Raw genomic sequence first — 24,581 nt, 5'->3', positions numbered from 1 at the left:
ACAAACACAACCTCTCAAACCACAACAGAGAAAATACAGGGCCACAAACACACCGTTACACCTCAGAGCTAGCTTTAACTCCAGTCTCGAGGCAGGAAACACGGTGAGAGTTAGCAATACTAGCTTTTCCCCGTCCAGTCAGCTACCAAACAATTTGATGGGAAGAAACTTACGATGCATTTTCTGCCAAGGTGGCAGAACAGGGCATCATTTTCCTGCGGGGTCAGTAGTATGGAACCGACGTTTGTTATCCGCCGCGGTGGCGGATGTCCACTCATAATTGTTCAGTTCTTAAAGTATGCACCGACTGTAACTCGTAGTATGAGATCCAGAAAGATACATAAACAATCCTTTGGTCATCCGTGGCCTTCCCCGACCCCTTCACATCGGTTATCCCGGGGGTCCTCAGCACTGGGGAGCTAAAAAACGTACGCCGTCAATGATTGCGATGAGACCTCCCGCTTCTCTTTGAAATAAGGTCAAAACTGCGAAGAAGGGAAACGGTGAAAACTTTCCTGGGAAGTCAGACCGCCACAGAGCTCAGAGCCAGCTCCATACAACATGGCAGTGTCAGGACGAGTCCACCATCCAGGCATGGGGGAGTACAACATTCAAAGCTGTGTCCCACATAATCCCAAAGACAAAACTGTTGTATTTGAAACGTGTGAATGGAATATACACTTAATTCAATATGAAAACATGTGTTGTCAAGACGCTGGTGAATAAATTATGCTAGTTCCGACAATTATTCCCAGCACACCCTCCACGAAGATGGTTTGCTCTATTCCGCCCGTGGCTTTTATGACAGGAATGTGAGCGAGAGCAGAATGGGAGGAGATAAGGAATAAGGTGCAAGTTGCCAAGATCATTTCTTACAATTCCCTTTCTGAGGGGAATAATTGAACTGCAGAGAAATGACAAGATGAAAACACACAGTTTTGAGTGACACTTAAAGAAAAAAAAAAGTTCTGGGCCTAAAATGAGTAAATAAGTCAAGAAACTTGCCCTGATGAAAAATAGAAAGATATATAAAGGAAGAAAAAAATAATTCATTCATTTATTCCTTCCTTTATTCTTTTATTGAAAGCTCAGCCCCTAATCTTCATTCATTTGTCCTTTTAATGTGGCAAGTTTCTCTATTTTTCACTTGGCAGAAATTGGCTGACATACTTTAGGGATAACAAGATCATTATGAAATGATTATTTTCCTTAAGTTATGATGAATTCAGTCTTGGGCTCAAAGAGGCATAATACACAAATCTTGTTATTATCAGAATAAACTATAAATAGCCCGTAAAGCAGAATAGTAGGATCAAGACTGCTCCAGTTACTAAACAGCCTCAGGCATGTCTGACATATGCATCTTAGTATACATTGCATTACATCAACTGGCAGTTGTAAAAATAGAAACTATAGATGCTTCACATCAACCATATTATATTCCAAAACAAGCAACACCTAACTATATTTAGACTTCTTGAAGGCTGTGATAAGTTGGCCAGAACAAGGTCAACACTGGTGAATCATTTTCTTATTTTATTAGTGTGCTTTAGGGTGTTTGAAACATTTGCAACCTGCCCAACCCGGCTTAAAATAAATAAATACCATAAATTTGCAACACACCCTTTGTGTGATCCAACTCAAGAAATAGAGCACTGAATTGCACTTTAACATGCTTATTTGCACTATTTTTTTAATCTGAGACCATTGTGATGTACTGTGTTTTCATTTCTATGCAATCGTAATCTGTTCTTTCTGATCATTATTAATCTCTACCTTGTTATGAACTCTACAGATGACAAGTAGTCCCACTGCTCACTTGGGTGTATTAAGATGGATGAGACACTGAAATGTTCATTAATATTACATCAAAAATATGTTTCTTTTAATAAATAAATAAATAAATGAGAAGGATTTGGTGGAGCTGCATTGTTGCAAGGCACTTAAAACCGTCAGAAAGTGTTGTTTCAATGATGTAATATGCAAATCATACCCCGCACTCATCAAGTCTGAAATCTTCCCATCATTTCTAAGTAGCTAATGAATGGAAAGCTTATTTGCATGCTTGACATGAAATAAGCTCTCACACAATCTCCCTGACCCAAATTTTGATCTTTTTCATCTTCGATATACAAAGTAAGCTTGGTTTGTAAAAAAATAAAGCTCACTCTGTATTCCTCACTTTGAGAGTCTTATCCCAGCATACATTTCTATCACTGTGGATATCACCTGACAAATAATTTAAACCATCAGACTGGTGTGAAATGTCAACTGGTGCTAAATTATTCAAGTCCGAGCTGTCAGTCAACTTGTGGAAGATAGATTTCTTTTGACTGTCATTAAAACAAGCAACATTACATCAGCTGATTTTAGGTGTGGGAGACCTCTGGTTCAAAGATCTTTGTGTGCATTTGGGCCAGAGTCCATCTGCAGGAAAAGCTGAATATACAATGTGTGTTCATGTTCTTGTTTTAGAAACTTTGGCTCTTGCTGAATCTGTGTGAGGGCAGATTATGTCACTTATTGAGTTTATTGAGATGACAACCTTAGCTGTAATACTTGCTGGGCACGACATGGCACATTTATCTTTTATTGAGTGAATTTTATCAGAAACGTGCAACCACTTGATTATAGAATAGAATAGAATAGAACAGAACAGAATAGAATAGAATAGAATAGAACTTCATTGTTATTGTAACAAGTACACAAACGAAATTGAAGTCACAGCAGCAATAAAGAAAACAAAAGTAGGACAGTGTATAGAAAGTGCAAAAAGATCCATTAGAAAATGGATGATGACAGCTTGTCCATCATTGTCCAGTTTAGCCAGTCTCCACCTCCACAGGGTCCAGGACTGAGCTTCTTCAGCAGTCTGTTCAGTCTCTGTCTCCTGGATCCTGTCTGCTCACAGCAGGTGAAGTTCATCCAACATGGCGTTGGTGTCTGATGTTAGCTTTGTTAGACATGTCTGTGAATAGCATGATGCTACTCTGCCCTCTGGTATTACCTCTGTTGCTGGGTTAGCATGGCTAGCTAGTCCATCTTATTGGAGATAGCTCTTACGTTCCTAATAACGATGGAAGGACGGACAGGTCCATGTCGTCACTTCTTAGCTCACACCTAAGAACCAGCATGTTGTCCTCACCTCCTTCTCCTCACCTTGTGGAAAGATATCAGGCCTTGCACCAGTTAGCACTGACATGCTACAGGCTGCTAACAGCTAATTTCACATGTAAACAATGCAGCCATAGTTACATGTAGGATATCCAGACAAACACAGGAGAAAAGTAGTAAAAATATCACTGAAGCCACAAAAAGTTTGGTGTCCATGACCAGCAAATGAGCCATACAAAGTAATGATCCACTCCAAATACAGAGATTACGAAAAAGAGACAAAAAAATTACAAGAAATGGACGAAAAAGAGAGAGCTGCTGCAAAAGGCAGCCATAGCCAACAGGGCCGCGCCTAGCAACCGACAACCTAATCTTCTTTGTCTTCCAATTGTTGCATTTCATGCAGCCACTCACAAAATGTGAAAACAAGAATGTCACTTTTTTGTCCTCTCTGTGCTCCTGTAGAAACATGACGGGGCAACATAGAATCCCCTTGCTCCTATCTATAGATAGCTCTATCTTATTTGACTAAAACAAAACAGTTTTAGTTTTTTAGGTGATTATGCACAGATTTATGGATGTTACATTAATTTCTGATGAACTCTGTTCTGACAAAATGCAGCAAAATCCTCCTCACTGCATCTTTACTCTGGCTGAAAATCACCATCCTCTTTGAATAAAAAATCCCCCTGATCTGAAAAAACTTTTTTATCATCCATCCATCCATCCATCCATCCATCCATCCATCCATCCATCCATCCATCCATCCATCCATCCATCCATCCATCAACTTTAATGCTCTCTGCTTTTCTGGGTTGTCAAGTGCTGAAGTATATCTCACCACCTCTCACCTTATGAATCTGGTGAAATCTGGTTCCCAAGTTGTTTTGGATTTTCTGGATTACCTCTTATAAGTTGTTTGAAAATACCTTTCTGACAAGCTAATCCACACATTTTTTTTTTCTCTTGATATTCTTTTTGTTGGGTTTTGTGTGAAACATAAAAACGGAATTGAAAATTAACTCTTTTTTTTTTCTTTTCAACCTTTAAAGACACATAGTTTTGTCAAAAAAAATTCTTGCAGAAAGATATTTGACCTTGCACTCATGAGTCAAAAATGCTTTAATTCTAATGCAAAGTGATGCTAAAGCTCATAGTGAAGGGAAGTTCCTTTTAAAGACACTTTAACAATATGATATCCTGCTCACCTGTTTCCCACTGCTTCGTCTACCACACTAGTATAACTCAACTCAGCCTGCCCTATACATTCTCTTTTCACTCTGTTTTCCACGAGACCTCTACCTGCTTCAGCCAAATTCCCTGCTCGCTGTCAAAGTGGAGTCTCGTTTATCTTGAAAAACTCGACAGACAGGCGGAGAAACACCCGAGGAAACTCTTCACGGCTCCACCTAGCCTTGGTTTAGGAAGGTATAGAAATGTGAGAGATGACTCATCATTGAGCAGTTAAAGACTTGTAGCTCTGCTCAAACAGAAACTGGATGAAGTTGAACTTTTTTGCAGCTGTGAATGAAAAAAGGACTGAGTTTATGGAGACACAGTGGAACATATTAATATGTTATTGTTATAAAGCTCTGATTCACATGTCTGCGACAGTCTGAGTATAACGATAACTTGGATAGCTTTCTAAAAGTCTTCAGTGCATGAAACAAAAAACAGTTGTCACAACACAAGTAAGCAATTACGTCAATAAGGAAGTGATGTGTTCGTTGGTCTGAGCACCGACAAGGACACAGATGCTCTATTCATAGAAATGTAATGATACTGACAGCTAATACAGCTTGGTATGCACTCACTCAAACTACAACAGGACAGCTAAACTATGAGCAGATACTGCACTGACATCTCTGTGCACTGCTCACACAAAAGCACGAGCTGTGAGCATGAGCAGGAAAGTCTTTTTAATACATCAGTGTTTAAATATTTGTGTTGTTTCATGCAGGTTAAAGGAAGAGAATCTGCATCATTGAGGTGTGAATGCTTCATGTGTTCAGGGGGATGAAGAAACACCGTCTGGAGCCTTCCTCTTGTGAAACATTCATTTGACCCATTTTTTGACAACAAAAGGAAAAATTGAGGTTACGAGAGAGGGGAGGAAGAGGACAACATGAATATTATATTTGGAATTTTTAAGGAAGACGTCCCCTACAGGCTGCCGTATGAATATTTCATCACTTTGGCCTTTTACACATCTCCTCAGCGTGTTTTACAATGTAGATTTGGGAACTATTATAATGGTCGTCTCAGCCTCAGTTGTGAATATGAACAAGATAGTAAACACTTTTTTTTAAAGTTTTCATTTGTTTGAGTTGAACCGCTACTAACCTCAACGATTAGAGAAAGAAACACTGAGCATTCAGAGCATGAGTCACAGTCAACAAGTGGAAAAGGACAAATTGTTGGAAGAGGTCAGAAAGAAAACTTTTTTTTCTAATTTTTTTTATTTTTTTATTTTGTTGGTTAAAACCCTACCAGTATTCTTTGATTGTCCTGCTCCATAATTCCAGCCTTCCTAAGACTTTAAATAATTTTCGACCTTTTGCTCAAAACCTAAGCAGATGAACAGAGGAACTATGGAAATGCAATGTGGAGACCTTAATAAGGAAATACTGAAGGTAAACTGAAGATTAGAAAAAAAACAAGCAAATTTAAACAAAAAACGAGACAACAAAATACTAAAGGACTAAAGCAGTGAAAGAGAAAATAATGTAAAACTAAAACTTACAGTACAAAAATAAACGGCTGATTGAAGCAGTGAAGTAAATAAGATAAATGATTAAGTAAAAAATAAAAGAAGAAAAAAGAAAAATAAATATATATTTAACTCTAAAAGATTGAGATTACATGCCTTTTAACAGAATAAGTTCATGAAGATTTTAGAGAAACTGGTGTTGTCTGAGATCCTGAAGACAACAGAAGGTGTCCTGGATCCAATGCAGTTCGCCTACAGGCCTAGTAGAGGAGTGGAGGATGCCACTGTGACGCTGCTCAACATGCTTTAAACCACTTGGATAAAAATGCCTGGCTTTTCTTTGTGGACTTTTCTTCTGCTTCTAACATCATCCAGCCCTGCATCTTGACTAAAAGGCTGTTAGTGCAAATTAATTTAAGTAAAAACCTGGTGGGCTGGATCCTTAACCCTTTAACTGACAATACCTCTGGTATTTCCTCTGTTGCTGGGTTAGCACAGCTAGCTTGTCCATCTTATTGGAGATAGATCTCACGTTCCTAATAACGATGGATGGACAGACAGGTTAATGTCGTCACTTCTTAGCTCACACCCGAGAACCAGCATGTTGTCCTCACCTCCTTCTCCTCATCTTGTGGAAAGACATCAGGCCTTACATCAGTTAGCACTGACATGCTACAGGCTGCTAACAGCTGAGTAGAGGAGTGGAGGATGCAACCTGGTCGGATGGATCCTTAACCCTTTAACTGACAGGACACAAAAGGTCAGAGTTAATACTCTTCCTGACCAAAAACACACATCCACGGGGTCACCACAAGGGTGCGTGCTTTCACCTCTGCTGTTCATTCTGTACAAAAGTGTGTGTCAGTGCAAACATTACAACAGAGGCATTATAAAGTACGCTGACGTCTCAGTCATTGTAGGTTTCCTCAGTGAGAAAGAGTCCAATCACGGCTCAGTTGCTGATGATTTTGTTACGTGGTGTGGTAAGTCGTACCTTCTGCCAAATACATCCAAAACAAAAGAAATGTTGATTGGTTTTAGGAAGAGTCCTCAATGAAACTGTTCAACTTCTATCAAAGGTCAAACCACAAGGTGTGTGCAGTCATATAAATACTTTGGTATGATCATTGATTGAAAACTGAACTTTGAAGCTAACTGTGAAGCTTTCCAGTGGTTATACTGTTTGAGGAAACTTTCGCACTTTCACATTGACCAGCACTGGTGACCATGATCTATTGTGCTTTCACTGAACCACTCTTGTCTTTTTCATTGGTGTCTTGGTTCAGTTACTTGTGTCACTGGCATTATGGAACGGATGTTATGATCTCAGTGACTGAAAAACAAATCTACCTACTGGTACAAATAAAAGGAACCTGAACCTAATATTATTCAGTTTATAAAAAAATGTATGAGCACAACTTTAACCACCATGTCTACAGCTCATTAAGTTAAATCATGTTTCTGTATTTGGATCTTAGAAAAAGAGATCCAAAAAATCAATTTGTTTAAACTTATGCCACCATTGCTGTTTCCCCAGTAGATGGCAGCTTTTGACAAACAATACTTAAAAATTGAACACACGAAAAAACTTTTTTTTTTTTTTTTTTTTTTTGGTGTGTGTGTGTGTGTGTGTGTGTGTGTGTGTGTGTGTGTGTGTGTGTGTGTGTGTGTGTGTGTGTCTGTTAGAAAAATGACAAACCCAAACTGAAAAGGATGTATCTGAAGGTCTATTTGATTCATTATGGTCTCATTATGAGGTGAACACTTGTGAAAATCTATTAGAGGTGTCCATTTTTGGAATTATGTTGCAGGCTCACAATAATAACTCAAGTATAACTCAAATGAACAGAAAGTTTGGTTGAAGTATGACTTGATGTCATAATGTAGCTGAGTTTCTCCTGTTTACTCTGATGTGTAATATGACTGTAATTATGCAAGATAAGTGCTTGGTTTTATGCCTTTTGTTATGGAGTGACCTTGAAATTTCCACAACTGGGACCCCTGAGGATTTAAGGGGTTAAATTAGCAGATAAAAACTCATGAATGTAAGACAACTTCTTTGATAAATAATGACACTGGGATGACATGCTTTTCTCCCAATTCAATTCTTTAAAAATTTTGGGGTGCTGATCCAACTTAAATTGTGATTCTCCAATGTTTTGAAATGTTTGCTTCCTTTTTAACACCCCCCCCCCCCCCCCCCCCCTTTTTTTTTTTTCTCGACAATGTTAAAAAGTTAAATGATGATGTCTACAAATTATACCAGGAGCTAAAAATGCACATCACATGAGTCAGAGAAAAAACATTTTGCCCTCTGCTGGTGAGAAACTGTAACTTTTTTCAAACCCAGCTTGTGAAAAAAGACTAAAGTAAAGGATTTAAATTAGGAAAAAACAACAACAAAACAATCCTGATTCAAAAATCATAAAACAAAAAATCCTAATACTTACCTGAATCAATTTTATTTGCCCCTGACATATAACACTAAATTAGGACTGATCAATTTTGACCCACTTAAGAAAGGAGAGATTTACTTATTTTCAATCTACCGTCAACTGATACCCTCAATCAACCAGGACTTGAGGATTTTTTTTTCAAGCCACAGTTTTAAAATTAAGTTTTAAATTTAATGTCCCTATCTCAATCTCTTTAATTCTCTGTGCACATGTCTTGGCAAGAAATCAAATACACTGATGTACAGAGAAATTCAGGGATCTCTATGGATATGTAGGGGTTTGGGATAGAAACAGCATTAATGTGTGTTTAATGGAGCACAGGTATAGTCTAGCAGCCTATACTGTGCGCCCCGTGAGACAAGCCCTCGAGCAACCTGGGCTGAAATTCTACCAGCAGGACTTTTCTTGCACTCTCACCCTGTCTCCTGCTCTATCCACTGTCCTGTCCTCTCCAAATAAAGGAATAAAAGGCCCAAAAAAGAACCTGAAGAAAAAAGTATGTGTTTTATTTGCGAGGATATATATTTCATGTCACTCTTACATTAGTCAGCGCCTTGCATGGGTCACCCCATCCTAAAGTCTGGATCTGTCTCTTTCAACAAAACTGTCAAGGTGAGGGAGTTAGTCATGAATTCAGCTGCAACTGCTCAAACTTACTTTTGCCACAAGATGGCAGCAAAACAGATCATGTGCTTCACCCCTGCTGGATGCAACAGCACATTGCTCACTGTCCCAAATCACATTTGCCCAACAACTGCTACCATGCACGATGCATTTTTGCAGACTTTCTTGCAAGGAACAACTTGACCAATTCTATCTTCAAAGCTGTCCAATAACTTTTTTACTGGGCCTCTCTCAGTCTGGGAAAAAAAAAAAAAAAAATATCAATCATTCATTCATTCATTTCCTAAAGGAGCCTATCCCAGCTGTCATTTGGCGATAGGCAGGGTACACCCTGGACCAGTTGCCAGTCAATCACAGTAATATTAATCAAGCAAAGCTTAATCTCTTATAGCGTAATGTCATGTATTTTTAATGTAAATGTTGTCTTGAGGCCCCACAGTACTATTAAATATTCACCATGACAACATTTTGGTTTTGTGTCTACACACTGTTTAAAAATACATAAGCTGATAAAATTTTCTTTGAATTTTCTGTATACAGTTTTCACCTGAAGATAAATTTTATGTTAGTTTTAATAAAGTTTAGACTATTAGCACATGATCCTCCACCCATTTTTTTGTAACTTCACGCTGTGGCTCTTCAAGGAGACAGATGGTAGAACTCACACTTTCTATTAAAGTTAGTGAGGATAAAGTAGACTTAATTAGTGACTGCAGGAAACCTTACAAAAATAAAATGAGTTGAAAGTGCAGTGACAGGTGTTACCAGAATGAGGGAAGGTATACTAGTATGACATAGGGTGTGAAATGCATTGATAATCCACTTTCTTAGAGATATTCAGAACTTGCTTAGGGCATCTGTTTCTTTTTTTTTTTTTTTTTTTTCAGTTTCTCCTCATGAAACACCTTAAAAGTCAGAGGAACCACAGAGTTTAATCCACGGGTACTTTACAGTCTAAATAAGGAATGTCTAAATGATTGAGGTGAAGTTGGATCAAATATGTTAAAACTCCTGAACACATTGGTACAGTGTCGCCTGAAGGCAACGTTCAGACGTAAAACCGTATAACTTTTTTTTCTTAAGTTTACACGTCATTTGGAATTCATTGTAACCTGTTGAGGCCATTGAGTATTGAGTATCCATGTGTTTTTGAAAAAAATGTGTTGAAATATAAATGAATAACTTTTTTTCCATTTTTTTCCTGGCCATTATGGTCCAATGTTGCCTTAAGGTAATGCAACCAAAAAATACCTGAAAGATTTTTTTCTTTAGAATTCTTATTACATATTTGATCTTTTTTTATCACAAAAAAAAACCACTTACATTTTATTCTCCAAACAGACGTCACTGTCCATGTTGAGGGTTATAAACTCATCCTGTTCTCCTGTTCTCCTCACTGAAGTCAACTCGTCGTATCATTCAGACAGTAACGTGTACCGATGCCCTGCCTGTAAAATAGTTTGTAGGGTCAAAGGTGAGTGTCCCAGCATGCCACTCACTTGTGAAATAACCACTACCATTTGGTATGACAATCTGCTGTCCAGACACATAAACACACACGGGGTAAACAGTCCACTGTTTATACTGGTTGCTTGTACAGTTGCATCTAAAACAGGAGGAAAATGACTGTTACTATGAAACGGATAATATTCTGTAAAAACTGAACTTTTGGGCAAGAAAGGTTTGTCAAACCCTTAAAATCTAAATGAAGAAGAAAATAAAAGAAAAGAGGAATGATGTTTTTATTTCTCAGTTTCAGCTGCACCCTCACCACCTAGGTGTCAAATCTTCCTGTCTCCAAACTGCAGATGAAGGATGAAAAGATGTCGCTGCTGACTGAAAGCATTCATGATTTTATGTGTTCAAAGAGAGAAGGCAGCATGAATGTCTGAAAACTCCATGAAATCCTGAACCCACAACTCTCTAAATCAAAAGCTAATTGTATGCTATTACTCTACAAGCTGTCTTAAGCTGCTGACATCATCAGCGCATGTAGTAAATCCCACCCCAGGTGACAAATACCATCATCAACCAAGAGGGAAATGCAGCCTCAGCTCCACGCTGATGCCCCACTCATGATTCACTGATGGCCTCCTCTTTGTGTTTCAGTACGGGGACAGTGCACGCTCCATGACCTCACACCCAGGTGTGCCGTCTTCCCCGGCTCCAGCTCAAACTTGGCGCATGAGCCAACAAAACAAGCGGAGTACATCTTTATCCACAGCTCTGCCCACCATGTCTCTTCTGTCCCTCCTATATCTGTGTCATTTTCCTGAGGATCCTTTCACTCTGTGTGCAGCTGTCAACACGTCCGATGGTGAGGCGGCTTCACTGACGGCATGTTCAGGTAATGTTTCATTTTATCTTTTAGTCAGGAGTTCATGAGTCGTATTTCTGATTGTCAGCGTGTGGTTTGCTATTACTAAATTTGAATTTGTTCCAAGTTCAACAATATTTATCTGTATCCTTTAGACAAATTGGATCAGATTTCCTGTTAGAGTTTAAAGCTCTGCTGAATAAAGAAAAAAAAAAGTTTGTAAACTGGTTTCAAACACAACACATGTCCAATCTCAAGCCTTGGTTAATATATAGAGTCAGGCCTATATTTTGTAATGTGTAAAAATGAAACGTAACAGTTTGAGTAATAACACTAACAGAACTATAATACTTAAAGAGGGGGTATTCTGCTTTCCCATAATTCAAAGCATTGGCATTAGGTTTGGAAGGAAAAATGATTCACATAAGTATGGGTTTTTTTTCTTCAAAAATCTTTGAATAGGGTCTGCAAGATTTTCCTAGAACATAAAATGTCAACTTTTCCAGAAATGATCCTGCTCAGTTATCTCCTATGGGCCTCTTTATATGTATTTAAGTGTCTGTGTTTGCCTCAACCCCCTCCTCTGCCTGTATGTGGATATTTTGATTGTTTTGGGACATTTCTGGGGGGAGAGTATGCATGGTTAATTCAATAAATCACAGCACACCCAGTGCGCAAGTGACTTTGCATGTTGATTAGCAAGTAGAAGAAGCTAATCAGAGCAGCTACAACAGTGGACATAGCACAGAGGAAGAAAAATGCAACCAAATCCAAATGAAATGCCAAATAAATAAAGCTTTTTACTAATCAAGAAGAGACAGGAGTTGGAAATTAGCACTTGTATAAACTCTCTGTGCAGCTCATCGGGTTCATGCATTCTTGTGAACTATGTTAAACTGCATCGTCCCTGTTAAATACATACATTCAAATTCAAATTCAAATTTAAATTCAAATTTAAATCGAGGGTGAAGCTCGGCTCGGCTTTCACACGCTATTGGGAACTTGGAGAGCAACTCGGAACGAGGAGGGATGCAAATGTGTCAAATACCCATGATTAGCTTGTGCTAACATGCCAAGTCAGGTGCACAGCTCTAGAGTCTCTCCCACATAGAAGCACAATGCTACAGGTGGTTGCTGGGCTAGAGTGTGTGTGTTCAAGGAGTCACAATCAGAGGCAGTGGGTGTGTGCTGCAGCTGGCACTGAGCCAAAGAGGCGGAGCTCAGTTTGAATGTTGTGTTTACTCACAGGTAATGAAAATTTCTTCGGACCCTACCTTTAAATCTTTCACATCAGTCTTTGTTTATAAACTGGTTTGGAAAAAAAGTTTAATAAAGTAAAAAGTTTCTCCAGCAGGGGGCAAAATGTAGTTTAAATCGAATCAGCACCCCTAAAATTGTAAAAGAAGCAGTTTGGGAGGATAGCACATGGTGCCAGCCCCAGTAAATTTTAAGTATCACTACTTGATGTTCATACTAAACATGTGCAGCGTTTCAGTCAACTACACATTCATATGTTAAAGAAATTACTGGCCGTGTCTGTAAACAGCTATGCATCCATCCCATCCTTCATCAAATGTAGCAGTCGTTCACTTCTTCCCGTCTTTAGGTGGAGTTGATACTTCCTTGTTATCTGGGCTGTAAAGTGTGTGTGTGTGTGTGTGTGTGTGTGTGTGTGTGTGTGTGTGTGTGTGTGTGTGTGTGTGTGTGTGTGTGTGTGTGTGTGTGTGATTCAGGCTTGTGTAGAATGATTGTGCAAGCATGTTGGTTACAAATATTAGCTGCAGCTGGTGTCTACCCAAGAACAAACTGATCTCATCTTCTCTTATCAAGTTGATATAATTCCTGACCTTTTTTATGCCTGAGCGGTGAGAACTTATTATAACACCAAACAAGAAGCTTTACACAATATTATCAAGATCTTTACAAGTGATGAAAATACATCATAGTCATCATGTGACATAGAAGGACAGGCCTCAAACACCAAGGTCTGCTCATTGCTCTGCCACCAACAGGCCTCCAGGGGGCTGGTCAATTAGAGGGAAGAGGGTTTGAGGAGTGGGGGGCCTTGAAAGGACTGCAGCTAAAACAAAAGCCCTGTGTCCATCTAGTGGTCCAATACAGATCAGAACAGTTTAATGCGGGTTGAATGGGTAAAGCCTGTTTGGATTTCCACAGCCAACAGTGCCCTTCTTGGTAGGCGACGTGTAAGCTGGATGCTGATAACCACGACAGTTTAGCGTGACACCACAATAGCGGGACACAGTGGACCACACTAATAAATCCAACGAACAAGAAAACAACGTGACACAGTAAACAAAGAGCAATTTGTCTTCTTTGTGATTTCCATGTGGCTCTTTGTTTCAAAGGGCAATCAAGCTTTGTTTTGGAAAAGGCTGTGGGCCACAAGCAGCTGCTGTCGCATGGGAAGTGATGATTCTTTGACCAATCAGTGGGCTGCAAGGTTTCTCACTCCGCAGCTGTATCAGTATGTCTCGCACCCTGACAGAAGGGTACCAAAAAGTGGGACGGTAATTTGAAGACCTGTTTCAGGAGTAGTCAGTGGAAAAGCCACAAAGTTTGACACACAAGGAATTTACTTTGTAGTAAATTACTGAAACACACTGAAAAAAAGCACAATACCCCCTCTTGAGTTTTGTCCTAAAGTCTGGTTATGCTACTCACGTTATTCAGAGTATGTCAAAACCAACTTTATTCATTTTGGTTAGCTATACTTTTTCTTATTTTTCTTTATTTAAATAAATTCACGACTACAGTGCCCCTCAAGGGACATCAAGAAAAGAAAACTGAGCTTTATCCTAAAAGACTTTTGCAAAGTCCCAAAAAACTGTGTACTCAGGAGACTTATTATTTTTTATCACTTTGGCAATCAAGCGCCATGGCATTTGACTTTTATTTCAAGGCTTTCTGACCAACTATAGAGTTTAGTATGACACATCACATTCATACTTGGTGGATGAAGAACCATTACCGTATGGTAGACTGATGCAGATTTTCTGACGTCTCTGTTTCACTCTGCTCTTCTTCAGCCAGGACAAAAGATGGTTTCAGTCACGTGGATGAGCATCCTTCCTCCTCTGCTCATCTCTACCCTGATCATACCTTCTGTTCCTACATCTGTCAAGACATCACCAAAAGCTGTGCCCTCCACTGTTGCAAACACTGACACATCGAGCAGTTCTGCAACTTTCCCAATCCACATCAGCCCAACACCTTCTCAAAAAGTGATAACAGCTTCTCCTACACTGGCTGCTTTGGGGCCAAAGTCCCACAGAGACCTTTTCATGTCTTCCAAAAACTTCAAAGCTTCTGAGCGAGGTAGTCAAGTCCAACTCCCACGTAAATGTCATCCTCCCCAAAAGACTCTATACCCCATGTCTAAAAAGAAACAACATCTTCACACTGCCAAACTATTGTCTTCCTGCAACTCAACTTTTCATCCAAGAAGCAACAAGCTCCCCTCCCCACAGTTGACGTCCTTTCCCAAAGCGTCTTTTGCCAAAGGCTTCTCGACCCCTCTTCTTAATTCCATGTTGCCTCCCGAAGCAGCAGCCATCCATAAATCCTGGACACCTCCTCTTTTTTCACCTCTCCCTGACACAACAAGTCCGCTGTTTGAGCACCAGCCTTTCTTTGTGACGTGGAACATCCCTGATTGAGTGTGTAAGAAGAACAACATCTCTCTGGACACGTCGCCCTTTCATGGGATCACTACACCTGCTAAGGCAAGTAATAAACAAACATAGCTAAAAAAAAAACAACAACTTTTATTCTTCTTGGAAAAGTTTTCTATTCTCTCAAATATTTGCTCTGAGTTTGATAAGGGGGATTTATTGCAGCCATTTTCTTAGATCTAAAGGAAGTCTCTGACACTGGGGGTCATGTTGTCCTTCCCACCAAGCTGTCTCAGTACAACTTCTACCCAATTCCATCAGATACATGAAGTCTCTTCTTTAAGGTAGAACTTAGAGTGTAAGGGCAAACGGTGTGCTTAGTTGTTGTTGTTTTGGTGTCCCCCAAGGTTCTATATTGGGACCACTGTTATTTAATCTTTACATATGATCTTCTATCTGTGTGCAATGAGTCTGGCTTCCAGATATTTGCAGATGACAGGGTGCAAACAACGGCAGTGATGACCTTGGTCATTGAATGGCTGATTAACTCTTGTCTGAATTTAAGTGGTAGAAAGACACTATGCAAGTTTTTTCTTTTCTTTTTTTTCTTTTTAACATTGGTCAATAGATACCATTTACCCTGACGCCTACGTTAACAGGGAACAATTGTCAGTTTTGCTCAAATATGAATATTTTGGAATGAAAATTGATTCATAACTTTCATTTAATTAATCAACAAATCAAATCAGCAATAAATACAGCCGAGTTTTACTTAACAAATTTGGTCACATCAGAAACTCTGATTATTGCCCGTGTCACTTATAAGATCCTGCATGGCCTGTGAGAGATGGTCAAGTGTGACGATCTGCAGTAAAACTGTTATTGATTTGCATTTTATTGAATTTTTGTATTGTAAAGCGGATATAGTACTATTTTTATATGGATTTTATTTATTGTAGTGCTCATGTCACCTGTCCCAGAGACGGTTGAAAATTAGCCAACTAGGCTAAACCAGCAAATTTACAGAAGTGTTTATGAATGTGCATCATCTCCATATATCAAACTGATAAACTAAACTAAACTAAACTAAACTAAACTAAACTAAACTAAACTAAACTAAACTAAACTAAAGGCTATATTCCTTCGTGTTCCTCCTCTAGGTCCCAGATCAGTTCCTGTTCCTGTTCTACACAGACCGACTGGGTCTATACCCACATGTAAACCTCAAGACCGGAAAACTGTACAACGGTGGGATTCCACAAAGAGCAAACCTGAAAGCCAGTTTGACAAAGGCCAAGGCAGATATAAACTACTACATCCCATTCAAGTAAGAAAATCACTCTTAAAACCCTCAGGGTTATTTGTTCACACATTTGATGCAGATCTTGATCTTCTTCTTTGTCTACTAGGACAAGTCGCGGTTTGTCTGTGATTGACTGGGAGGAATGGCGCCCTCTGTGGGGGAGAAACTGGGGTGCTAAGCGGATCTATCAGACTTTATCAGTGGCTCATGTAAAGCAGGGAAACCAGTCGCTTACCGATGAGCAGGCCACAAAGATAGCCAAACAACAATTCCAGGTAGCAGGTGTCGTCGATTTAGATCTGAAATGCTGTTCAGTATTCAGGGTCTTTGAAAAATTTCCCCTTTGGTTCTGTAGGTGGCAGCAAAGACAATCATGTCAGGGATGCTGGCATTGGGTCGAGCCATGAGACCCAACTATCTCTGGGGCTTCTACCTGTTTCCTAACTGCTATAATCATGGTTGGGAACATCCTGACTACACGGGCCAATGCTCTGAAGAAGTGAAGAGGCAGAATGATGAACTGTTCTGGCTGTGGGAGTCCAGCACTGCCCTCTTCCCCTCTGTCTACCTGCAGGTTAGGTTAGAAGCTAGTGAATTTGTCTAGTAACAGAACTTTGATGGATAGTTAGCTCTCAAAAAAGACTGGTATCTATGCAACATGTTTTTATTAGGAGATTGCAAAAATAACATCATTAAATGGATCTATGAGTTATAATAATGTATTTCAAGTTGGCTAGGCTGAATTCTTTATTCTTTTAATTGATTTTCAGAAGACATCAAAGTCAACCCAACATGTATTTACATTTACATTGCAAATGGTTACACCTCTGCTGCACTTCATATAACCAAAGGAGTGCCTCAGGGGTTAGTTTTAGGGCTACTCCTGCTCATTCTGTACATAAATGGTATTGGTCAGAATGTTTCGAATGCAGATTTTCATTTTTCTGCTGATGACACTGTCATGTACTGCTTGGTAACCTTGTGCTGAGCAGTACATGGCTTGTGCTGAATACTGACAAGACTAAGTTCAAACTGTTCTCAAACACTTAATCCAAGCCCTAAAGCCTGCATTCAGCCTTTTCTTCTCAAGGTCGTCAGATTGAGTTTGTTTTGAGCTACAGAAACTTTGGTATTACGATTGATGAATTGACTTTTTCTCCTCACATTCAGCAGCTGGTCAGAAGACTAAAACTGAAACTTGTTTTTTTATTTCACGATCAAGTCCCACCTGTCTTTTAAATCTAATCAGAAACTTGTTCATGCCACTTTTATGTCATTGTAGGACTATGGTGATGTTGTGTAGATGTATGCTTCCTCTCAGCGCTTACATGTTCTAGACACAGTGTCTGTGGGATGTTCTTCATCGTTCATTTCAAGACTAAAACATCAGCACATTCTTGTCTACAAGTTTTTTCTAGACCATCTACCCTCCTACCTTTAACCTACATTAATCAGAGGAGGACTGGAACTCACAGTCTTTGTTCCCAGGATCTTTATTCACTGTCTGTCCCAAAGGTCAGCTCTATCTCCATTCGACTGGAATTAGTTACAAAAAGAGTTGAAACTCAATGAACTGATTTTATTGTACTCTTTTAAGAGAAAGTTGGAAGACTTGGAGGCAGCCACATCTGGTTGCAAATGTTTTGATTCATTTGTATTTCTGGCTGTTTCTGCTCAATAGTTGCTGCCTAAGCCCCATTTGCACCAAGCAGCTCAGTTCGGCTCATCTCAGTATGGCACCCATTTTATGGCCTTACCACTGACTTATCTCGGGATGGATCCCCAAATTTCTGACCCGTACCGTCCCACTTTTTGGAACCCTTTCATTGGGATGCCACACTAAACCAATCCTAGAAAGTAGCGCTACAACACTGACTGTTAGATAGTCAAAAGTAATATTGCTACCTATGTGAGAGCCACATGACAATCACAAAGAAGACAAATTGCTGGATGTCTTCCATCATTGCTCTTTGTCTACTGTGTCGTGTTTTTCTTCTTCATTGGATTTATTAGTGAGATACACTGTGTTGCGCTGCTATGGTGCATGCTGTTACATATCTGATGCGGCTACCGGCATCCGACTTACATGAATGAAATGAATAAAAAATGAATATGATTTGTTATATCCTCGTCCTGCTCCAGGTTTCACTGGCAGATAATCCCAAAGCTGCGCTGATGGTCAGGAATCGAGTCCATGAAGCTCTGAGAGTATCAGCCCTACCCAGACAGAGTCCCACTGCACCTGTGTTTGTTTACATGCGACCTGTCTTTGTCGACGAACACAGACGCTTCCTCAGTCAGGTAAATGAGAGGAATTTAAATGTTGATTTGTTTACAACACGCTGCATCCTCAGCACTCTAACATCCTTTAAATCCAGGGTTAAGATTTTATTTTAGAAACGGCTCATCATTCAGCAACCACCTGGAGCACTCGGCTAGATTAGATCCGGCTTAGGTTACTTTTTCGTCTCTGCAGTGAGGTGTTTCCGGCCTGAGGTCCAGTTTTAGGAGGGGTTTGGTTTCTTGGTGTAACAGCACCCTGCTCAGGTTGTAACCCTCATCCTCTTTTGTCACCTCACAGGTAAATAGGAACAGAGCTCAATGTATCACCGTTTCTAGGCTCAGTCTTAAAGTCTGTTGATGTTTTGTGTATTTATTCAAAGGTAATAACAGCATACTCTTTGTTTGTGTTCAGGAGGACTTGGTCAGCACCATTGGGGAGAGCGCCGCAGTGGGAGCCTCTGGAGCTGTGATGTGGGGGGCCAGTGCTGACTTCAATGACCAGGTAACATCACACCACAGACCTCCACTGGACTGATCAGAGACATGACTGAGCACAGGTGGCAGGTCGTCTGACCAGAGAGACAGTGTTCAGTGACACAGAGGAGTGTGCTTAATGAGGCTGCATTTACATCAGCTGTAAGGTACTGATGGACTGTGTTGGTTGGCTGTGACGCCAGATTAATCCATAGTGGAGAAGCAGTTTCAATGACAGCAATGTCCACTGAATTGAAACCTTCTATGAACCCCTCTGTATCATATCATGGTCTTAACTCACCCTGTCAGGATAATACCTCCTGCCACCACCCCCTCACTACACATTGTCCTTACATGACTTACTGGATTAAGTCAAGGCTAGTTCTTTGTCTGTATTCCTGTCCTCATGCTAAGCTCTCTGTCCAAGGCTAGTCGTCATATTATATAAACAGATATAGAAAAAGGAATTAACCTCTGTTTTATACTTAAGGCAAGGCATCTAATGACATTTTTTTTTAATAATCAAAGGTGCTTTTCCAGTATAGGAACTATGTACTTTTCAATTGCAGGAACTAGGGTCCAAATTTGTATATGGGTGTAAAAACTACTTCCTAGTGTTCCTTCCCTTAATACTAAAAGGCTAAAGAACTTGGAGGACAGCTGGTAAGCTGAATGTCTCTGATTGGTGGAGCAGCCACAGTGTATTTGTTTATTCTCCCCGTCCACAGCAACATCACCTTCAGCTGTGGTGGACTTGGTTTAATAAGTCCTAAAGAATAGTCTTCTTTGAGCCTGATAGCGTGAATGTGTCTCTGTCAGCTCCCGGTGTTCCAGTTTAAAAAGTGACCCTGTAAACTGGAGACCTTCAGCTGAACGTGTCAGAGGATATCCAGTGCACAACAGCTGTTAAAACACAAAGGAAGTCCTCATAAATGCATCCTAGATTATTTTTTAATAAAAAATGTCAAATACTCTCATCAGATAGATATTTAATGATGATCTAAAACAAGTATTGTTGATTATGGTATACCACCTAGTCTGTCTCCTATTACAGTATCATCTTTGCTGAATGGCCTTCCATATCTTACTGCCCTCTACTGGTCTAGCGCTGCAGTGCATTTTATTTTATTTTGCACTTTTATTTTTTTCAGTCACTGGTCTGATGCATGAGCCTCACAGTTCAGGCCTATGTGAAAATACAGATTATGATAGCCCACAGGAGCTGTTTATTTCCCAGAAACAGCAGTTCCAGGAACTAAAAGGTCTTATTATTGTTGAAGATCATGGAAATACAAAGGTGATTGACCTAATGCCAAATATCACCCCTCCCCGATTGGTCGACCTCTATCATAAATAGTAATTAAAATGACAGTATGTTTTGTGTAAATCTAGGTTTTGATGTCTTTCTCTGCTTTTCTTTTCTACTCTTTTTCTTCCAAGGACTCATGTGAAGCGCTCTCATCCTACCTCTCCTCCACCCTCAACCCATACATCACCAATGTGACTCTGGCAGCCCAGCTCTGCAGCAACTTCCTGTGTCGAGGGAACGGGCGCTGTGTCCGAAAAAACTACAACTCCAGTCACTACCTCCACCTTAACCCAGAGAATTTCCAGGTCCTGTATGTTCAGAACCGCTACCTGGTCCTGGGGAAACCTACCTTGACTGATCTGAAGACTTTCAGCAAGAGGTTTACGTGTCAGTGCTACGAAGGACTCAACTGCTCCCCGAGGACATACAGAGAACTGGCCAAGGCTCTGACCTTTAATGTGAAGCAGTGGCTTTACCACAAGACTCACACTCTGTACAACGCTCTGCTACACGAGACACAGGAAGACAGTTACAGTAAGAACAAAGTTTGAAATTGAAGGTTTGGAAGTAAAACAACAGGCCTGTCTTCCTGGGCCCGTTTTTACAAAGGTTCTCAGAGTCCTCTCAGTGAGCTCCTAACTTAGCCTAAAAACTCCTGGCAAGGGGTCTTAGCCCAAGAGTGACTCAGGAAGTTTCTGAGAGCAACTCTGAGTAAAGAGGAGACAGAAACTTTTATCTTAGTGAGGAGGTGTGGTTGATCCTGTTACTAGGTAAGATGCAGTCTCTTAAAACTGTGATTTGTTGGTACAAAAAGGGGAAAAAAGTTAGGGGAAAAAAGTAGGGCTGCACGATAATCGCAATCGCAATCGCAATGTCAGCACATGCAATTACGTAATCGCAAAAGAGGATATCGCAATCGCAATCGCAATGTCAGCACATGCAATTCAGATTTTTCTCCATGATAACCAAGCAAGTCTGTAGACTCACCATGACACAACTTTTTATATTAAATCGCAAGCACAATCGCAATCGCAATATTGTCCACCTAATTGCAAATCGCACCTTTTCCCCAAATCGTGCAGCTCTAGAAAAAAGTGCTCTGCACTGCTAGTAATGGATGGACAGTAAAATGAGCTGTTCCTACAGTGGGGAAATAAGTATTGAATGTGTCAATTTTTTTCTCATCCCATTTATTTCCAAAGGTGCAGTTTAAACAAAATTTATACCAGACATTTGTGCTAACTTAAATAATCCACACATGAAAAGAAATCACAAGGTTCAGGTCCATAAATAATGATTATGTGGAATTAAGTGCAATACACGGGAAAACAAAGGAAAAAAGTATTAAAAGTGGAGTACATTGCCTATTTTTTTCTCTGTAACAATTGTACCTGCTGCCTCCAAGTCTTTCTGGGGCACTTTCAGAGTGGACCTTGGCTCGTTGAGTACTCTTCTGACTATCTTTCTAAATCCCTGGTCAGAAATCTTGTAAGGAGCTCCTGTGCGTGGCCTGTTGATGGTAAGGTGGTGCTTCTTCCACTTGTGAATAATGGCCCCAACGGTGCTAACTGGAATATTCAGGTGCTTTGATATAAGTCTGTAACCAGTTCCATTCTGATGCTGAGCAACAATCAGGTTGTGAATGTCTTCAGAGAGCTCTCTTTACCCTTCATGAGGTGTGTCGAATTAAACTGCTTGGTGAAAAAACGACCTTTTTCATAGGACCATCAATTTGCTTTTTTTTTTTTTCTTTTTTTCCTGTGTTATCGTACTTAATTCCACAAAATCATTATCTATGGACCTGAACGTTATGATTTCTTTTCACGTGTGGATTATTTGCGTTAATACCAATCCCTGGTAGAAATTTTGTTTGAATTGCAGCTTTGGAAATAAATGGGATGAGAAAAAAGTTGACACATTAAATACTTATTTTCCCCACTGTATAACTTGGACTGTATCAAGAAATGTGTAATGGTGACATAAATTTCATATCATGATGATGAAACTCAGCTAAATTAAATTAATTTTGATTGTGTAATTTTGCAGCACACAAACTGTTCTCAAACAGTGTTGTAAGTTACCATTGCTTACTTTAATATTAATAATTGTATGAATGTTATCTGTTATCTGCTCATTAACTGGATTGTTTAGGGGGTGCGTCAACAGATAAACAGCTGTTTCAGGTGACAGACTGTGTGTTTAGAGTGTTGGGAAACTCCGACACCAGTATCAGCGTCCACTCTGAGGCTTCTTAAAGTCCTCCTCCCCCCTCCAACAGTTTTCCCCTTAGGAGCTCTCTGAAGGCCTGAGTTGCTTTGTGAATAACTTTTATCTTACTGAGGGGAAATTCTAAAAAAACAAAAACAAAAAAACAACTTAGAATTCCAGTAATTCTAAGTTTTTTTTTTTCTAAGAATAACATCACCAAGAGCTACTTTTAGCCTGAGGATGCCTTTTGAATACGGGCCCTGGTTTAGCTATATTTAGCTGTACTGAGTGATACATCCAACACACTGTGACCAGTGACAGAACCAGCATGTTTGAAAGTCTCATCAAGGACACAAGGCTGTTATTATGTCACAAACAAATATGCCTCTATATCAAGTTACCTAGGATAATTTTATCCTGATTTGGCATTTAAATGTGATTTGACTGGATATGTAAATAAATGAAAAGTGGCAGGGAGCACTGGTGTTGTTGGTGCTGTGTTGAACCTCTCTGTCACAGTAAAGACAGGAATGTAGGAGAAACTAAAGGAATGATCCAAAAAATTCTCTACGAATGAGCCAAATTATTTGGAAGAGAACTGTTATCAGATTGCAGTGGCAGAGGCTTGTCTTCAACGCCAACACCTCTCACAGTCAAGTTACCTAACATCCACAAAGTTGCACTGAACTTCCTGTTTTCATGCACATACAACGTGTTTGTACATAACAGCCTTCTGCACATGTAATTGCTGTAGCTAATGAGTCTTTATGGCTGAGTTAGGGTAAAATATTCCCACTGTGGTGTTGTCAGCAGATACTGTAGGTCATGAGTGTATTGCTGAGCCCTCCGGGTGATTAGCATGCAAGTTGTGTTTGCTTGTATCACAAAGTTCTCCCGGGGAGCTGAAAGAAAGACAGAGAGAGCAATGGCAGTCCGTTACTTTGTTGGTGTTTCACTCCACTTTAGCGACTTACACTTTAACTCTAGCTAAAAATTCTGTGTTTAATTCCCCTGTGACAGCATACACCAGTCTGTGTTCCAAATAAACTTTTCTTGCATGGAAAAAGCATGAAATTCACCACTGCTTTGATGACATTTGTGTTAACCATGCAACCAACAAAACCCTCCACACAAACACACATTGCCTTGACAACAAAACACTTCTTCTACAGAAAGCAAAGTTCAGTTCATGTCTCATGTTTGAAGTATTACAAGTTTGGTTAGTTGACCTTTCCTGTTGTGTTTAGATTTCACAAGCTATGATGACAGGACTATGTATTTTTGTACACAAGGCACAGGTAGGCCTGGAGGTAAAAGAGGAACTTCAAGGCATGAAAAAAGTGTTACATGTCATAAAAGTTGAGGTGGACTTTGCTCAGACTTGTTCCATAACTGAGACAACAAGTTAGCAACTGCTGCTTGCTGCTGACAACAGTATTATGAGTCAGCCTGGAAATAGGGTTGCAGACCTTTTCTTCTGATCTGCCTTTGAAAGTGAAGTAACAGAGGGTATAAAAACATTGACCTAAAGACTTCCTCATTGCTCGATATCTCTCACAAGCCTAACCTGCATCCACAGCTTTACACTTCACTACAACCTGCATGCGTCCACAAGCAGGCAGAAACATGACTCAGACCTCGGCTTTGGAAAAATGTTAAAAAATGAAGGAGCTCCAGCTGTGCTGAGGGGAATTTCAAATTTAATTTAAACAATGTTAAGAAGTACAGAGCATGCCATTGCAAGAAGATCATCTTTTTAATTCAATCTGAATGTTATTCAAAACTGTCATTTATATATACTAGGAAAGAAGTTTGGTCATTTCTACCATAATTGAACATCACAAAGCAAAGCGTCATGACATCACAGAGATTCGGCCATGGATTTTTTTTTTGTAAATGCAAATAAATGTCATTATTTCAGAACCTTAATATAGCTGCCAAGTTGTACGACCACCCCCCTGTCAGAAACAGCCACAGGCAGTTGTCAAGAGCACTTTTTCTGAGGATTTTACAGCATACTACATGTACAGACAAGTCAATGAAAACCATCGAGATGAAGGTAAAAAACTGTTTTCTTCTGAAGATTTGATTGGAATGATCCCGGTTTACAAAATTATCCATATTTCAATTTGACTCCCTTACCATATCACC

At 39.8% G+C, this 24,581-nt stretch overlaps 2 protein-coding genes across 4 annotated transcripts in view; one reads left to right on the top strand and one right to left on the bottom strand.

The window, feature by feature from the left end:
- LOC141810662 (actin nucleation-promoting factor WASL-like) overlaps positions 1 to 603 on the bottom strand; it is a 41,530-nt gene extending 40,927 nt beyond the window's left edge. The window contains exon 1 of one of the 3 annotated variants that reach the window (XM_074698399.1): positions 174 to 603. In XM_074698399.1, the coding sequence (XP_074554500.1) occupies positions 174 to 278 (105 nt within the window). In that variant the 5' untranslated portion in view covers positions 279 to 603. The remainder of the gene's footprint in view (positions 1 to 173) is intronic. The other 2 variants (XM_074698397.1, XM_074698398.1) reach the window with 2 other exon arrangements.
- An 8,235-nt stretch (positions 604 to 8,838) lies between these two features.
- Positions 8,839 to 20,773, top strand: LOC141810944 (hyaluronidase PH-20-like). Its single transcript, XM_074698810.1, has 10 exons — positions 8,839 to 8,892; positions 11,014 to 11,110; positions 11,204 to 11,221; positions 14,900 to 14,964; positions 16,014 to 16,180; positions 16,263 to 16,431; positions 16,512 to 16,730; positions 18,299 to 18,457; positions 18,852 to 18,941; positions 20,354 to 20,773. Exons 1-10 carry the CDS (start codon positions 8,839 to 8,841, stop codon positions 20,771 to 20,773), a joined length of 1,458 nt encoding a protein of 485 aa, XP_074554911.1.
- The last annotated feature ends 3,808 nt before the right edge of the window (positions 20,774 to 24,581 follow it).

This window comes from Halichoeres trimaculatus, unplaced genomic scaffold (genome assembly GCF_033239565.1).
Source record: "Halichoeres trimaculatus isolate MK-OKI-2021-1 unplaced genomic scaffold, fHalTri1.1 fHalTri1_scaffold_21, whole genome shotgun sequence".
In the NCBI taxonomy this organism is placed as follows: Eukaryota; Metazoa; Chordata; class Actinopteri; order Labriformes; family Labridae; genus Halichoeres; species Halichoeres trimaculatus.
Note: the sequence above shows the minus strand (reverse complement) of the source record. Positions and strands in the feature narration are given on the sequence as shown.

What these genes read in the sequence shown, in the direction of transcription:
- LOC141810944 (XM_074698810.1), top strand. Translation starts at nt 8,839, where the DNA reads ATGGGTCACCCCATCCTAAAGTCTGGATCTGTCTCTTTCAACAAAACT. An exon ending in CTTTCAACAAAACTGTCAAG is followed by an intron (nt 8,893 to 11,013) that starts GTGAGGGAGTTA and finishes TTTGTGTTTCAG; the next exon opens with TACGGGGACAGTGCACGCTC. An exon ending in TAGCCAAACAACAATTCCAG is followed by an intron (nt 16,432 to 16,511) that starts GTAGCAGGTGTC and finishes TTGGTTCTGTAG; the next exon opens with GTGGCAGCAAAGACAATCAT.